Source organism: Heteronotia binoei, chromosome 8 (genome assembly GCF_032191835.1).
Source record: "Heteronotia binoei isolate CCM8104 ecotype False Entrance Well chromosome 8, APGP_CSIRO_Hbin_v1, whole genome shotgun sequence".
NCBI classification, from domain to species: domain Eukaryota; kingdom Metazoa; phylum Chordata; class Lepidosauria; order Squamata; family Gekkonidae; genus Heteronotia; species Heteronotia binoei.
In genome coordinates this window covers 79,137,977-79,155,303 of record NC_083230.1, presented here as the reverse complement: position 1 = coordinate 79,155,303, position 17,327 = coordinate 79,137,977, and the positions used below count along the sequence as shown (strand labels likewise).

At 41.2% G+C, this 17,327-nt stretch overlaps 1 protein-coding gene across 7 annotated transcripts in view; it reads right to left on the bottom strand.

The window, feature by feature from the left end:
• Nucleotides 1–282: 282 nt before the first annotated feature.
• Nucleotides 283–17,327, bottom strand: part of TCF20 (transcription factor 20) — a 350,226-nt gene continuing 333,181 nt past the window's right edge. For 5 of the 7 annotated variants that reach the window (XM_060245336.1, XM_060245340.1, XM_060245339.1 and 2 more), the window contains 3 exons: nt 14,221–14,270; nt 6,920–7,047; nt 283–1,534 (listed from right to left, as the gene is read on the bottom strand). In XM_060245336.1, coding sequence (XP_060101319.1) covers nt 6,964–7,047; nt 14,221–14,270 — 134 coding nt within the window. In that variant the 3' untranslated portion in view covers nt 283–1,534; nt 6,920–6,963. The remainder of the gene's footprint in view (nt 1,535–6,919; nt 7,048–14,220; nt 14,271–17,327) is intronic. The other 2 variants (XM_060245341.1, XM_060245342.1) reach the window with 2 other exon arrangements.

Sequence of the window (17,327 nt, the reverse complement as noted above, 5' to 3'; positions counted from 1 at the left end):
AAAATTAGCTGAATGACACTAAATATGGAGGAAAAGAGAATCTAAGTAAACCACAAGGCTACTCTAGGCTTCCACAACACTGGTAACGGTTCTGATGGCAGTACTCTCCAGGTTTAGATATTCAGCAGAGTCATTACATGTGCCTTGTGCACTATATAAGACTATGAAGAAAGTCCTGTCTGAAAACAAGGCAGTTAAAAAATGCATAAATAAATGAAGACATCCACACACAAAAAAAGACTTGTTTACAGGAAAAACTACATTAAACTCCACAGAAGAAAACAAGGTTAAAATGAAGTTTATTAGTTTTTTTGTGATTTTTTGTTTTAGTTTTTTTATATAAAACTGTTTGTGAAACAGCTATTTTATTCCCATGGCAGAGTGACCCCTGAAAGATGCACTAACCCCTTCTTAAGGCCTTAACAAGAGAAAGTTTTTTTTAAACTCAAATGTTTAAAAATTACACAATGTACAAACAAACAAAAAGTAACCATGTGGTGTACGCTGCTAAATTGACATTCTCCCTCCCTTCCTTTGAGAAACAAAAGACAGAGAAAAGAAGGGTTAATTAGATTTTCCTGGTCAGCTTAACACACACTGATTATGTCAACATTCAGACTTCCTGGTGAACGCCCCCTTCTGGTAGGCAAGCCAACATCCTCCTCTCAACTGCTCTGGGAAAAGGCAGCAGCTCCTTGGAATGATTTGGGAGTATTTGTCAATGCCAAGAATGGCTCAAATCCCCCACCTTTTGGTACAGACAGAATCATGTCTATAAGGTCAAAGTATCTGTATATGAAGCTAACAGAAGTCACATGACATAGGAGTCTTCTGATGCTTCTAGGCTTCCTTTCTTAATAAAAATAAATAGTGTTTCTTAAAAGAAAAAAAAATAAATCCCCTCTTCAGACATACACAAATACAAACATCCCATCCCCTGCAACCACTCACTCCCACTTCCCACCCCTGCAAACGATATTGCCCTCCCCCCAAAAATATTTTTTTTAAAAACCTGGCTTTTCCGTTGCTGAAGTTGGAGTGAAGAGACAAATTTGATTAAGCAAGCTCATAACTCCACACTTCCTCTTGAAACAAAATAAGACCCATTTCCAAAGACTTTGTTTTGATTTTACTTATATTTGTCATGAGCAACTTGGTAGTATGTGGGTCTTAAAAATTGAATTAAATGCATAAAAAGGGATAGCGCACCTTTCATTTAAAACAAGTCTATCAAGACTAAAAATAGATCTTTATATATATAATCTATATATATATATTTTATCCCACCCTCATTAATTCCCCACTTCTTCTTTTCCCTCCCCTTCCCATAGTCACTATGGAGATTGTGTCCATGAAAACAGCTGGTTCAGATTCCTTGATCATATTCAGTGATGTTGTTGGTCAAGTGTGATGAAAGAGTTGATGAAGGAAGTGCTGGCATTGGCAGGCACATCAAGAAGGGGCATGACTGCACAGTGGGAAAGAATCCATTCAGTCTTGAATGTCTGCCGCTTTCTTATCTCAACAGCCTAACCTGTAGAAAAATAAAAGCAGTGCTATAAGGAAAAATACATATATGTGCTAAACTTTCCCATTAATAGTTAAAAGGAACACCAAAGCCCAAGGGAAATATGAGCAAGACAGCTTAAATCTGATACAATCTTTTATAGAAAGTAACAAAAGCTTCTAAAGGTATTCTAGGTAAAGAGTCATGAAAACAATGGCATGTTTCAATGATATGCACACAATATGGGAAACTACATGCCATTCCATCTCAGAATCCTTTAATTTGCTGCTAGCATGTAGGGCTGTGGGAGAAGTCCATGCAAGGCTTATTTGAGCAGCTCTTGTCAAGCTGGGGTGGTGAATTCTCATATGGTCTCTTCATCAGTAGGGCCTCTCTCCATAATGCATATATTCTTGGCAAATAATAGGACAGTAACAATTCAAACACAAACACAGCTCATAATAGCTTTATTCCCTAATTTTTATGACATTCAAGCTGGATATAGGCTGCCACCGATTCTATAAACCCAGTAAGTGAAAAGGACAATGATACAGTACCAGCATCAGTCCATATAAACCTACGCTTCTTTGCTTGAAATTGTCAGATGCAAACAACAACCGCAAATATATAGCAAGAAAGACTCAAGTTGGATGCTTAAAGTTTGTCTGGGGTAGAGCTGAAGACAATACCTCTCAACATCACCATATTTTAAGGATACCACCTATAGTGATAGGAAGCCAGTATGGCACAATGCACAGAGGCTTGCATAATGTCTTCCAGCCTCACGCATCCCACCCCCCAATTCAGGATATGCCAGTGAATACAGCCTTCCTTCCAGTGGAATTTGGAGCACAAATCAAAACAAACAGCACTATTTTATTGAACATTAACAACAAAGAAAGAGAACTCTCTTAATACATATCCCCTATTGCTGGTTGTCACAATTCTAGAACTTCCAAAGGGAGAATTTCCTCATACAAGCAAACAGGAAAGGGGAAAGCAGACTTGAGGCCCCCAGAAATAATCAGATGTCCTTGCAAATGAAAGGCATTCAAAATCAACTGTAAAACATCTGGACCCCAATACACATCAGGGGTTGCTTGACTGTATCTGGAAACAATCCATCACTAGCTCAGTCACACAACAGACATACAGCACTCCCACATGCTTTCCCCTCTCTGTTCATGAGAGCAATCCAGAGTGTTAAAGCTTGCTCAGTTCACCTTCATGACCAAAAATGATGAGAAGCGTTGAGGAGCCAGCTCAGAAATAAAAGGAACCCACACCCAGACATCTCCTTGTGCGGTCTGATGCTAGAATAAAGTCTTTAAAACTGTGCCTTAGAAGGCACATGTGCAACACAATCCAAATGGATGGTATACCTTCCATTACCTCCAAGCAATTAAAACATCCATTTTACACCACTGACTGTTCGTTTAGCTAGAAAAACATGTCCAAGATGTCAAGGTAAGTTTCAACAAACCAAAATACTTGGGAAAGTATTCAGATAGTGAAACAGTGAGAGTTCCCACTGGACCAGCTTGACTTTAAAAAGTGTTAAAATAAGGCAATCAGAGTCCTTCAATATCCAGTGCACAGAGGGCTTACTCTTCATGTAACTTTTCACAGTAGGCATTCTTGAGACAATTGTCAGAAGACAAGATGGAAGATGTGTATCTCTGTGTGTTCCCCATGCATGCATGCAGAAAATCTTGCCAAACCAGGCTGACAATATATGTGAAGTACACATTTGGATGTACTTTAAAAATGTGTAGTAGAATGAATGCCTAAAACTAAAACATTGACATCAGGGAAACTGCAGCTTCCATGTGCAAGATCCATTTTTGTTTTAAACCTTACTGTAGTGAATGCACAAAATAAAGACTCCGCTGAAACTAATTAACACACGTCCTTTTCAGCACACGTGTGTGGGGGAAGTAGAGATACAGATTACTGTAAAACACAATACAGTAGCAGCATAAATATAAGTATACTGCGTAAGTATAGTTTGTTTCAGAATTCAGAAAAATTTGAATCCTCAGTAGCAAACATCATAGATTAAGTAACAATTAGCTTCTGCAAGCTAATCTACAAACATTAGATTGCACAAACCAAGCATAATCTGCATCTTTGTACAAATCAGGGTACATCTTAATCATCTGTCAAAGAAGGGAGATTTCTTCTTCATGGATCTAAATCTGGGAACCTAGGAAGCTGCCTTTCAGCATCTTAGACCACTGGTTTATCAAAATCAGCACTGTCTATTGGCAGAGGCTTTCTAGGGTCTCAAGTAAAGGACATTCACATAGCATACTACCTGACCATTTTAACAGTGATGCTGGGGGATAAACCTGGAACCTTCTATATGCAAAATCACATATTCTCTGCCACCAAGCCAGGACCCCATTCTCTGGTCTGTTCCTAAAGGTTCACCCAAATATATGCACTGAGAGCTAAATAATGTTTTGCCCCACTTCATACATGAGAAGATGCCAACTCTTCCTACCCAGAAATTATGTCTCTGAAGAAAAATAAGATGTACAAACTAACGTGGCTCACTGAGAATCCACATTTAGTTTAAGCAGGCAGATAAACACCCTCTGGTGTAAATTAATCTAAATAACAGTGTAGGTAGAAATGAGTGCTGCAAAGAGCTTGGATAGCTCTGTTGTATTTTCAGGTCACTAATTAGTCTTTGTATGTCTTTTGGGGAAGTCACTGACACTCAGCAATGCCATTTCATTGTCTCCAAATGGGGACAATAATGCTAACCTACTTTCCTTCTTCACTGTCAAAAAACCCCCTCAAATATACAGATCCATACACAATATGCCTTGAAGGTATACAATGATAGGCACAGCCCTTGAACAATTTAATATTAGTATCAATACCTGGCACTTCAGTCAAATGCCAGAGGGCTTCAGTTACCAGCACTCCTAAAGAAAAACTAATAAAAGGCAACAGTCTCTGGATGGATGGCTGTTGAAAATCCCTACCTGAAGTATCTTTTGACTACAAACTCACTGAATTGTAGGCCAGCTTTGCAACTCAGCAGTAAACCTAGTTGCCTTTGGCAAGAAACAATTTTCTCCAGCCAACCAGGTACATCTTTGCTTCCACAATGTCAGCATTATGCAAGAAGCCAGTCCTATGTTGTGTAATGACAACTATACCCATATACTCATACCTCCAACCACCATTCTAGCCAAAGACCTACTGCCAAATACAGCAGCACTATATGCGCCCCCTCGCCCAGATTGCCCGGAGATTTGGGCTGGGTTGCCATCAATATGCAGATGACACCCAGCTCTATCTACTAATGGACGGCCGGCCCGCCTCCGCCCCGGGGAACCTGGACCGGGCTTTGCAGGCTGTTGCAACGTGGCTCAGACTGAGCGGGCTGAAGTTGAACCCAGCGAAGACAGAGGTTCTCCAGGTGGGTCGTGGCACTCTGGGGAAGGAAATATCTCTCCCGGCCTTTGACAGGGCGCCACTGAAGATGGCGCAATGGGTGAAGAGCCTGGGTGTTTTACTGGAGCCTTCACTATCAATGGAGGCCCAGATAACAGCCACTGCCAAGTCAGCATTCTTTCATCTGAGGCGGGCGAGGCAGTTGGCCCCTTTCCTAGAGCGGCAGGACCTAGCGATGGTGATCCATGCGACGGTCACCTCAAGACTGGACTACTGTAACGCTCTCTACATGGGGCTGCCTCTATACCGGACCCGGGAACTGCAGCTAGTGCAGAATGCAGCAGCCAGGCTACTACTTGGTCTTCCAAGATGGAGGCATATACGGCCTGGGCTGCGCGGACTGCACTGGCTGCCGATTGTATACCGGATCCGGTACAAAGTGCTGGTCATAACCTTTAAAGCCCTATATGGCCAAGGACCGACCTACCTGAGGGACCGTCTCTCCCCATATGAGCCCCAGAGAGCACTGAGGTCAGTAGGCAAAAATAAACTGAATATCCCTGGGCCGAAAGAAGTAAAACTGCAAAGCACCCGCACTCGGGCCTTTTCCGCCGCAGCCCCACAACTCTGGAACCAGCTCCCAGAGGAGGTGCGGGCCCTGCGGAACTTAGATCAGTTCCGCAGGGCCTGCAAGACCGCCCTCTTCAAACAGGCGTTCACTAATGATGGTACCAATGTTTACTGCTAAATTAATAATGCTTACCGCCACTGTTATTCTAGTAATGTTTTAATCACTGATTGGTTTTAATGTGTTCTTAATGTTTTATTATTGTATTGTTCATTTTAAATGTTGTAAGCCGCCCTGAGCCTGCTCTGGCGGGGGAGGGCGGGATATAAATAAAATTTTACATTACATTACATTACAGCACTAGGGAGGCTGAGTATGTGGCCGTATCCCATAGTTTATCCTGGGCTTGAACAAACACTTGTAACAACCCCGACATGGCTAGAAGAAAAGGAGGACAGGGGACAGGGGAGGGCTCAGTGGTAGAGCATCTGCTTGGGAAGCAGAAGGTCCCAGGTTCAATCCCTGGCATCTCCAAAAAAGGGTCTAGGCAAATAGGTGTGAAAAACCTCAGCCTGAGACCCTGGAGAGCCGCTGCCAGTCTGAGAAGACAATACTGACTTTGATGGACCAAGGGTCTGATTCAGTATAAGGCAGCTTCATATGTTCATATGTAGTGGGAGCAGCAGTAAATTGATAAAGAGAATATCACACGTAAAGTAAGCAGGGACAAGCATCACACACTCATACGTACACAGAGTCTCACACAGAGCTGATTTAGGCTCTTGTCTAGAAGGCTGGAAGGAGCTACCACGGAAGATGTGAACTGTCCAATTAAACTTTCCTCCCAATGTATGCCAAGAATGCACAAAGCAAATATGAACAAACCCACCAACAGGCAAACAAGGCTGCCTCTTGCACTGTGTTTTGATTGTCTTGTCCAGGTCAAAAGGCAACTCTATTTTGTACAAGCATTGTGCTTCCATGGATCCCTTTCTTGGGAACTGACAGCACATTATAACCTTATGAACTTCTTATATTTGTCTTTTATTTTATTCCACTTGCACCAGGAAATGAAAAAGAATGATCCAACTGCTGCCTGGTCAACTACTGATCTCAGCTTACTAAGGCTCAAAAAATACTAAGAGTAACAAAGACTGCAAATTGCTAATCGAGTGATGGAAAATTTAGAAATCCATCTTGGCAAAACCCTTTATTTGTGTAAATATAGAGGAAACATGCCAAACATGCTCATAAAGAAAATCCAGCTCTTTGCCTGTAAACATGAAAGATCAGTATAGCAACACCAGGATGAAACCACCAATTTGAAGTGAATAGGAGTCTCCATTAAAATCTCTAGATGGCAAGATCAACACTTCTCTCTCAGATTGGGGGAAAGGTGAGAGGGCAAACTGAAAACTGTTCCCTCAACTCACCTGTGCTTGTTTTTATTTTCATTCCCACGAACACACTTCCCCCCTCACCCCCGCTCCGACTGCTCTGTGCTGAGGCTGCCTTTCATCATCTTGTTCTGCAAGGAGGGAAGAGAGCAAGGGAGGAGGGGCTGAGGATGCAGTATGCCAAGGAGGAGATGAGGGGGAAAGAGGGAGGTAACAGGGAGAGTCAGAAAAAAGGGGGGATATATGGAGATGGAAAGAGAGAAAGCAGCATCAGTAGAGGAACACCAAACAGAATTTCCAGGCAGGATTTCCCCAGGACAGCAGTTAGAGTTTTTGTGAAGCAAGAGGACTATTAAGTAGCAAACAGAGTTTAGTCAGAAAATGGAGCTACACGAAACATGCAAGGTGAGCAACACAGCCACTGACTTAATTGGTTTGTGCTTTTCTTATACTTTTTTCCTTTGAGTTTTCTGCAAGGACATTTTTACTGTCCTCTGATTTTAGCTGTTTTCATTGTATATATCAGAAACGTCATATCTAGTTTGATAATCCTGGATTTCATTTTGGTATACATCCTAACAATACAGATGGGAGGCATCAGTAATGTGACAAAGTAATCCCCAATTATTTTAAAGTATTTTAAATGTCTGATGGCATCCTCCCTTCCAACTTTTAACAATATCTCAATGATAAAAAGAAGCTTCTTCACTGTCCTACATCTTTCTCAGAACAAAACTGCTGTTTTCGGTGTCCTTTGGGAAAAAGCTGGTTTATAAACAGGATAATACATTTCAAATGCAGAAAAAAAGAAAAAAAATCATTAATGGGTGCAAAACAATATCCCATGAATCTTTGAAAAGGCTGGCTTGAACCTTCATGATAGAGAATGGTCTTTTAAGATTACAAAGACTGAGGAGAACCAGAATAAATAATAGAAAACACGAAAATATATGTACATTTTCCAAACATGCATATTTAGTATACGAGATGCAGAAGTCAGTTTTCATGGCAAAGATTTTATTTTGCACAGCCCATCCAGGGGTGTCAGACTCATTTGCTATGAGGGCCAGATGTGACATAGCTGGGACTTTGTGGGGCCAGGCCATGCAATGCCAGGTAGTGCAGATATAAACTTTATAAAGGATACAGACAAACACAATTAAAGATTTTTTCAACTTAAAATACAAATATGCTTAAAGCTCTTGTGATATTTTATTTAAAATGGAAAGGTGAGGGAACAGTGGGATTCGGCAATGAAATTTTTAAAATAAATCATCAAGAAAAAGCACAAGGATCACAGCAGAAACTAAAAATATAAAATGCTCTGATCCTAGGAAAACATGAATGGCTGGACATTGCAAGTTTCTCTCTCCTCCCCCCACCCCCAGGTCTACTCAGATTGGCAATGGCTCTCCAGTAAAATATTCACCTTTGGCTGTGGGTTCTCAGGTTAGAGTACTCAATAGGCACCAGTTCTCAGGTCCATTCAGCAAAGACAAACTAGCTCAAAGCATCAACCCTTTATTTGCAAGGAGACAACTCCAGGCAGCAACAGATTCAACTGGCCACAGAATTCTGAAAAATGAAACTTGAGCTCCACTCCATTGAAATACATTGCAGTACAGACAAAGCTACAAGGAAAACAGAGAATGGATTTTCCATTAAGATTGCTGGACCCAGACAGCCCACTCTGGGACTGGAATGACAGCCCCCAGAATGAAATGACAGTAGCAGAAGCATTCCTGGATTGAAATGAGGGCCCCCAGAGTGGAATTCCATTCCCAGAACACTGCTTCTACTCCCAGGAACTGTCATTGCACCCTGCACCTTGCAATTCTATTGCCAGGAATTGTCATTCTACTCTGGGGGCTGTCATTCCAGTCCCGGAGCATTGTTTTTATTGCTAGAAACAGACCCAGAGCAGTCTATCTGGGCACAGAGACCTTGCTGGAAAATCCATTCGTGTTTTATTTGCAGCTCTGCAAGCCCAGAAGAGTTCCTGCTGAGGCAGGCAAAGACAGGGCAGAAGGAGCTGGAAACTTCAACAGCCTTGGAGCTTCAAAGAGGGAGGGGGGGGAAGAAAAGAGTTGTGGGCCTGATTAAAGCTCTGTTTTATTATATGTTGTACTCTGCCCTGAGCCCTACAGGGATTGGGCAGAATGGAAATAGAAAAGTCCTATGCAGCAAAGGGAACATTTGCATATCCTCCTTGCTGAAGCTTTGCACCATAAAAATGAATGAAGAGCTGCTGAAACTGCTTGCCCATTTCCCACACAAAAAAACAGAAAAACCCTACCCTGTTCCTTAGCTTTTTTAAGTGCATCTCTAGTTTTTATGGCACCATAATTATCTTCTAAATTTCCACTATGTTGCCTTTTCTGTCAACACATTTTCAGAGGGCCTGAAGTGAAATGGATTAGCTTCTAACCATGACTGCAGTTCTCCTGTCACCACTTTGACGTTATCAGACCAAATACTGATACTTTCAATTTAACACACCTGTCATTTGCAAATGATATCTATGAAATTTGCAATCTTTAACAAGAGAAAGATGTTGGACATAACTGCTATGGTAGTTTTACACCAATGTGCAGGGAGAGGAAGGAGGTTTGTTTGCTTTGAGTGGCCACTTGTGCAGAGACAACTGGGCCAAGGGAACTGGTGCTACTGACTCCTCTCCTTGAGAGAAAGCCTGTTACTATCTGAAATGCCTCAAGGCAAGCACTTCACCATTCAATTACTTTGCCATTAATCAGAAAGGTAAGATACCAGCAGCAGGAATTCTGATTTAGCTCTTGGGCTTATTTCGGGTAGAGAGGTCTTTTGCCCCCGGGCTTCTCTCCATTTTTGCTTTTTTTTAATAATTTTTATTGATTTTAACTATAAAAAGAAAAAGCATAAGCATAGATACAGAAGCATTAAAGACGGGAGGGGTGGATACAGAGTGGGAGACCAGAAACAAAGAAAAATGCAAATATATCAGTTACATTTCTACCTCCAAATGAAATACCCAATTCTTTCTACCTGCAAGTATTAAATTTCCCCCTTATATTTTACCATCTTTCTTTCATTATACACTTTTTACTAAACTATTAGTTAAAATACAAGTCTAAACTATTCTTCTTCAGCACATATAAATATAAAAAAGTCAGAGAAGTCTCAACACAGAACTAACTGGCTAAGCTTAACCATATTAAAAATACAGACTAACTAGTTATATGAACAATGTTGTCATTAAAATGAGCATAAGAAAAAAATATCTTTATCCTTCTAACTTACTTATTTCAAATGGAAAGGAAAAAAATCAGGTTTAAAATATCATAAAATGTAGAGAGAGAAAAAGTAATAAGCAGGAAAAAACATAGTAATTTATCTGTCTCAGTATAAACAATTTCTCCAAACAAACATATTAAGAGCAGATCTACCAGATTACAGAATAATTGTGGTTTCTGCCTTAAAAATTGATCCAAGTTAACTATTTATTTATATAAAATTCTTTTCAAAACTTTTCAATCCTTTAACTCTTATATCCATATTGCTTTAGAGGAGCAGCTTAATAAGACCCAAAAATCTCACTAGGCCTTTTAAAATCGCATGTCAGTTCTTGTTGAGAATTCCATATCCAATTACCCACAGAGAGAGAAACAGTTCAAAGACCCTTCTTCCTGAAAGTTTTCCACATCTTGATTTTTTTTTGCTGAGATGTACCTTCTCTCTTCTTAGTGCAGTCATCCCTCTCGGTAAAAATAGTAAGGATCTCACGACACTTGTTCCTCTTGAAAAAACTTCAATTGGTCTCAATTTCTGGTCCTTCTTTTTAACTGCTCAATAAGGTTCCATTTTGGTTTTCTTCTGTTTGTTTCCCAGCAAATCACTCTCTATTTCCAATTCCACAGATATCACTGAGATCTCTTTAACACTCTGCTCATGTAGATTTCAGATTTCGCTAGGTTTCAACATAAAAGCTCCCATTTGCTTTTTTATCAACTCTGTTAATGAACCAAGATCTTGATTTAGGGAAGTTATGGTAAAACCGTTATATCTTTTTTATAAAACATTTTGCTTGGTAATGCCATTTTTCTTTACCAAATAACTCAGTCTATTAATCCAAGTTGAAAAGTAACTCAGAGACCCAGTTAGTCTGTCTCTCCAAATCTCCTCCAGTCGTGTGTTTCGATTGTTGCCATTTCAGTTGCACTCAGGCGGCAAAGACAAATCTCTCTAAAATATATCTCATTTTTGTTCAGACCATATTATAGCCATATAATAGTCTCATTAACACATATTCAATTATAATCTGGGTTGATGTGAGTATCTATATTCAGTCTAATTCAAATTGTTGCAAATGCTCAAAGTTGTTCTTTGTCTTTTCCAAGCTGCATTCATGGGAAAGTGGGGGGGGGGGGTCCGCCTCTTTCCCTTCCTTTGAACTGTCCCGTTTGTTGTTATGTAAAATGACCCATTAGTCAGCTGTATTGAAAACAAACTTACTTGTCGAGTAGAAATGCCGTGCTTGAGGTAGGAAAGCAATGCATCAGAAGCTTGCTAAGAAAAAAAAGAGCAAGCGGTTGGGTGTTCACCTCTTACTGCCGTAATGGTGATCATGGCGGTGGAGCTTCAGAGCATACAAGGAGGACAGGAACAGCTGCCGCTATGCCCCTGGCTTCTTGCAAAGCCCCATGCCAAAAGGAAACCCCTTCAGGGTCTCCCTGGAGATGCCACATCTGTGGCACCTCTCCAACTGCCTGATTCAGAAAAGCTCCTTGGACCCCCACTGAGCTCAAGGTGACAGAACCTGGAAGTCTCCAAGACTCCATTTTTGCATAAACTGCCGCAGACCTGCTAGTTGGCGTGCTAATTTTCCGCAGCAAGCAGAAACTGCTTGTCAGAGGATCTTGATTGCTGCGGAATAGTGGCATGCCAATTCACAGCTCCAGGGCAACTTGTGTGAAAACAGAGAGAAGCCCCGGGAGCAAAAGGGCTCTCCACCTGGAACAAGCCTAGTGAGAAATCGGTCAAAGACTACAAATGACCATTTCAAAAATGTCCATTACAAATAAGCAATCTTTTTTTTTTTTTGTGGTTTCTGCATTCCCACACATGGGAAACTGGTTAGCTGATATACCTGGAGGAAGAAGGGGATGTCCTCAGGAAAATAAGGTGTAAATAATAGCACTGCGGAAGACTGTTCCTTTCCCTGCTCATGCAATCAACACAATGTTTTACAAACGTGGCAGAAATAGCAGGTCTATCAGCTATTAGCAAGACCATAGCTTAAGATGAATGGTACTTCAAGAGCAGCTGAGAATTCATCATGGTCTCTGGAAGACCTTCTAGCAGACAGCTTCCTGGGACTCAGGAGAACCTCAGGGTACTGTAGATACTCCTAAGAAAACTGGGTCCCACTTGCCATCAGATTCAGCATATGAATATTGTGGTGAAGGATCTTGCCTCAGTCCTGGGATAAGCAGACTCTTTTCCTTGACAGATATGAGAAATTGTGGTTGCCAGCGAAATGAGTCTGGTGGACACAAAAGCTTGACAGCTAATCCTGTTAGCAAGAGTTCTGAGGCACTATTGGTTAGATTGTAATCTAAGCCACAACTGAGCAAGACCATGGGACAAACTAACCAGGCAGCAGTGACTTATCTATTATTATGAGGATGCAAAGTGATGTACTGGATTCAGTATGCTTATTTTGGTTCTTGGGAAGGAACAGCAATAATTGATGGACAAAATACTTGTGGTCCACTTCTAAGAACACTTCTGAACCTCAGAGTCCTCAGGAACAGCTTAGGGAAGGAGAGCAAATGAGAGAAAATGCAGATTGTTCTTTTAATTGGGGAATAGAGTGGTCAAAAATGCTGGCCACCAGTGCCTTGTCCCTCAAGAAAATGCTAAGAGTGATTGTGAAGGTCCCGCTTGGTAAATTTCACACAATGCAGACAAAAATCAACCTTACCACAAAGGTAAATCAAAGTAATATCTACCTGTGGTAAGGGTTTTCCTCTGGCGATATAATACGTACAAAAGATTCCAGGGGAAGACAGTAAAATATGAAGAAAAAACCAAGTGTATATTCCTGATCAAAAGAGAATAGCATGAAGGTGCTCAACCTGTTCTTGAAATGTATACTGATGATCAAAATCTCTTGGGGCTAGAACTTTTCCAGAACTAGTTACACATATTTCACAGACCCTCTACATGTGGGTCTGCAAAGAGACTGCACAGAGACTATAAAGAACAGGAGTTCTCCAGAATTCTGAGATCTTTGTTCATGAACACCTACAGTCTTGGTATAACAATATTAATTCAGTTCATTTACTGAGGGGGGGGCGTAGATTTGTTCAACAGGGATCAACACAAACCCATTGTAACATGAAGGATTTTGAAGGCACAATATGCAGTCTCTATGTTCAGTTGTCTGTCTGAGGCTTGGCTGCTTTTGAAGACACAGTGACATGACCTATGTGCTTGAAAGTGTTCTGCACTGATAGCATTACTATTTAACAAACACCAGCTCTATAAGCATGACGCATCTTTAAGTAAGTTGAAATTAAATAACTAGTCTGTCCTTTAAAACATTGTTGCGGGTATGCCATAAATCATCAAATGTCTTGCAAACAGAATTTGATTCTCCCATAACCATCATTCCCACTTATTAAAATTTTGGCTCTGTATTAAAATCAGTGTTCTTCCTACTTGATAACACCCAGGCCTGGTGTTGGGATTTTTGCTGCCCAATACAAAACTCTGCGCCACCCCCACCACAATGTTTTCGCACACGCAGGGATGGGGAGGGGGCGCCTGCCCCTGCGGGAGCCAGCACCCCAGGCCATCGCCTAGTTCGCCGACTCCCACACACCGGCCCTGATAACACCTGGCCACATAAGGAAACACACAACTTGTTCTTCAGGTAGGTACTTTAGCAATTGTAACACTTTAGTCTCCACAGATAAAGACTGCAGTGATGTATCCATGAATCCATTGATGGCTTTCCAATTTGTACCCTTATCTATTCATACAACTTCTTTCCTCAAATACATTTCCCCATTTAGCAGAATACTACAGCTGAAGTCAAAAACCTCAGAACAGCTATGAGAATTTCTACAGAAGCAGTAACACAGAAATTTTGAAATGAAACTAATTCCATAGAAAATAGACAAAATACAGGCTCTCATATTGCCTGACTTTTGTGAAGTCTCACATATCCTACTCCAACATACCAGCATCTCCTTAAAAAAAAAACACATACACAAAATGATACATATCGCCTTAAAATGAACTGTGCTGAGTCTAGCAAAAGGCAATGGCAAATTGATGGTATCTTTCATTACCTTGTGCTTGGGGCACCTCACTGAGAAATTTTCTTCGTTTAGTAAACAATCTAGAGGAGAAAAAGAAAACAGAATGCAAAATTATTGGTAAAATAAAATTAAACTCCACACTGTATGCTAATTCAGCACTCGTCCACATGTAGCTACAAGGGCTTTCTCTTCATAGAAATAAAAGAAGTTATACAGGAGAAGTGATTGTGCTATTCTGAGTGGTCAAAATGGTTGAAACTGAGTCTTTAGAAAAAACAGCACACACAATTCTCCAGCACCTTTTAACTCTTTCCATATTAGAAATTCCACACAGAGAAAATGAAAACCTGCTAAAGGATTTATACACTTACAGCAGGATTCCTATTTTGTGTACACCTCACCACATCTTCAAGATGCCTGCCCACAGCACATATAAAATTATCAGCTCCAAATGCAGTAACCACTTATTTTAAATCACATGCCTGAACACAGTATTCTTCCTGTTTTGCTAGCTATATATGAACATATGAATCTGCCTTATACTGAATCAGACCCTTGGTCCATCAAAGTCAGTATGGTCTTCTCAGACTGGCAGCGGCTCTCCAGGGTCTCAAGCTGAGGTTTTTCACACCTATTTGCCTGGACCCTTTTTTGGAGATGCCGGGGATTGAACCTGGGACCTTCTGCTTCCCAAGCAGATGCTCTACCACTGAGCCACCGTCCCTCCCCGAATGCACATAGCACCACATAGTATAATTAGCTAAGGACAAACAAGTGTCTGGTTGCCATTAAATGTGTACTCAAAAGCAAATAAAGACTCTCATGCATATATTTTCTGAATGCATGCTATAAAAACCCTTCTCTACATAAGGCACATGCTTTCCCACAGATTCATTCCATAAACAAAACTGCCAAAAGTGAAATCTGCTTTAGAACAATTTTTCCCTAGGCATCATTTTTTAGCCCAGGATGGCCAACAGTAGCTCTCCAGATGTTTTTTGCCTACAACTCCCATCAGCCCCAGCCAGAATGGCCAATGGATGGGGCTGATGGGAGTTGTAGGCAAAAAAATATCTGGAGAGCTACTGTTGGCCACCCCTGCTTTAGTCCATACATTTCAGTCCATGTTTTAGCCATTTGATTCTGCTGGGCTTGATATTAGTAGGTCAGTTGTCCTTAGTGAAATTTCAGATGTACCTTCAGAACACAGAGACTTCAGAAAGCAATTTATGGATCTCTTCTCCACAATTCTCTACAACCTCCAAGCAACTCATACAGTAGTAAATAAAAACATGCAATTTAAAATCATATTAAATATGTGGTATAACTTCTTGTTTTTTGCATCCTGTTGGAAAAATTTGTAAAAATAAGCATGAGATTATCACATATGACTGATTTTGAATCAGGTTCCTTCGCTCCAATAAACCTTAAGGTTTTTTTTTTTAATGGCTGGCAGTCTTCCTTGCTGTTTTATTTTATTGATGCCAATTAAGGTTTCATTTTTTATTGTATTGTATCTCATATTTTTACATTTTTAATAATTGTACATTGCCTCAGGAACTACTAATGGATAGGTAATCTAGCATTCATTTTTCCAATACTATCAATTGATGCTGAGTTGGATAAGGAAGGAGTGAACACACTGAAGGAGGAGGAGGAGGAGGAAGAGGCGATTGGATTTATACCCTGTCCTTCACTACCCAAAGGAGTCTCAGAGTGGCTTACAAGCTCCTTTCCTTTCTCCTCCCTACAACGGAAACCCTGTGAGGTAGGTGGAGCTGTGAGGTAGGTGGAGGAACAGCTTTGCCAGGACTTGTGAATGACTCAAGTCACATCAGCAGGTACATGTGCTGAGCAGGGAATCAAACCTGGTTCTCCCAGATAAGAGTCTGCACACTTAACCACTACACCGAACTGGCTCTCTACACCAAACTAGTGCAATGTTTTATCCAGCACCCAGCAAATTGGCTTAACTGGCAAACCTGGATGCAACCTGCTCTCAAGCAACAGTAAGCAGCAGCGTAGCAGGCTCCAGGTCCTAACCATGAGCCCCACCTAGTTTGCAACTACTAATGGTAACGCCCAGTCTCCTTTGCTAGCTCTTGTGTGAGAGCAGGCAGAGCTTCTTGGCTAGGAGCACCACCAGGATGTCTTGCCTGTTCCTGCACTAACTGGTTTCCTGCAAGAGCAGGTGGAGGAAAGGAGAGAGAAAGTTCCAGGGGAGAGAGAGAACAGCTGCTACAATGCCTAAGGCATTAAAAGAACACTGGTCTGGTGGAATGGACTGTGACCTGTCCCACTTGATGTATGGTTTGAGATTGTTAGTGCTGCTTATTGTTTTGCCATATCTGTTTAGACTGACATTTACACTATAGCTTCTTTGGTTCCTGCTTTGTGGGAAACAGAGGGAACATTTTAAAATGATTAAAAATATAGGAGGGGCAGGGAGTGCTTCTTAGTCAATGGGTGCCATTCAGTTGCTGCACAGTGAGCAATAACCACGGCAAACAGCTGGTCAGGTAGCACCCTCTGCTCCTCCACTGCCCACTCATACAAATCTGGTGAAAATGAGGGCAGGGAGCACATACCATGACCTTTCATTCTCTGTGGTTCTGGGATGGGATAGTCTTACCCACCCATGCTACTGTTCTATGGGATACGTCCCATACCCTGTTAAGGCTTACAAAAATGGGGAATTTTCCTTGGGAACAATAGCAACAATAAGTAGCTGGCCTATGCAGTTACAATCCAGTAAGATGGTTTTCTCTCTTATTGATCTAAACTTCCTGTGTGTTTTTGGGGAATTTTTCCTCCCAATGTTAAGGTTTTCTCGTAGTTCAGTTTTTTCATGTTTAAAAAGTACTTCTACTGTCCCAGGCTCAATATGGGAAATTCTGGAAAGCCCCTTCCTTGACATCTCAAATCTATGACCCTACCTGGGACCAAATACAGGTATTTCATAGAAATATACCCCAGCTGTGAACCTCGCTGACGTGGGGATTCAGTAGTCTGTCCTTCAATGGTTTACTTCTTTTCTCCAAGGTCGGGGACAAAGGGTGGCTATAGAGGAGCAATCGTCCCAGAGACACCCACTTGTATGTGGTGTGCCTAAGGGTACGGTTCTCTCCCTGATGCTG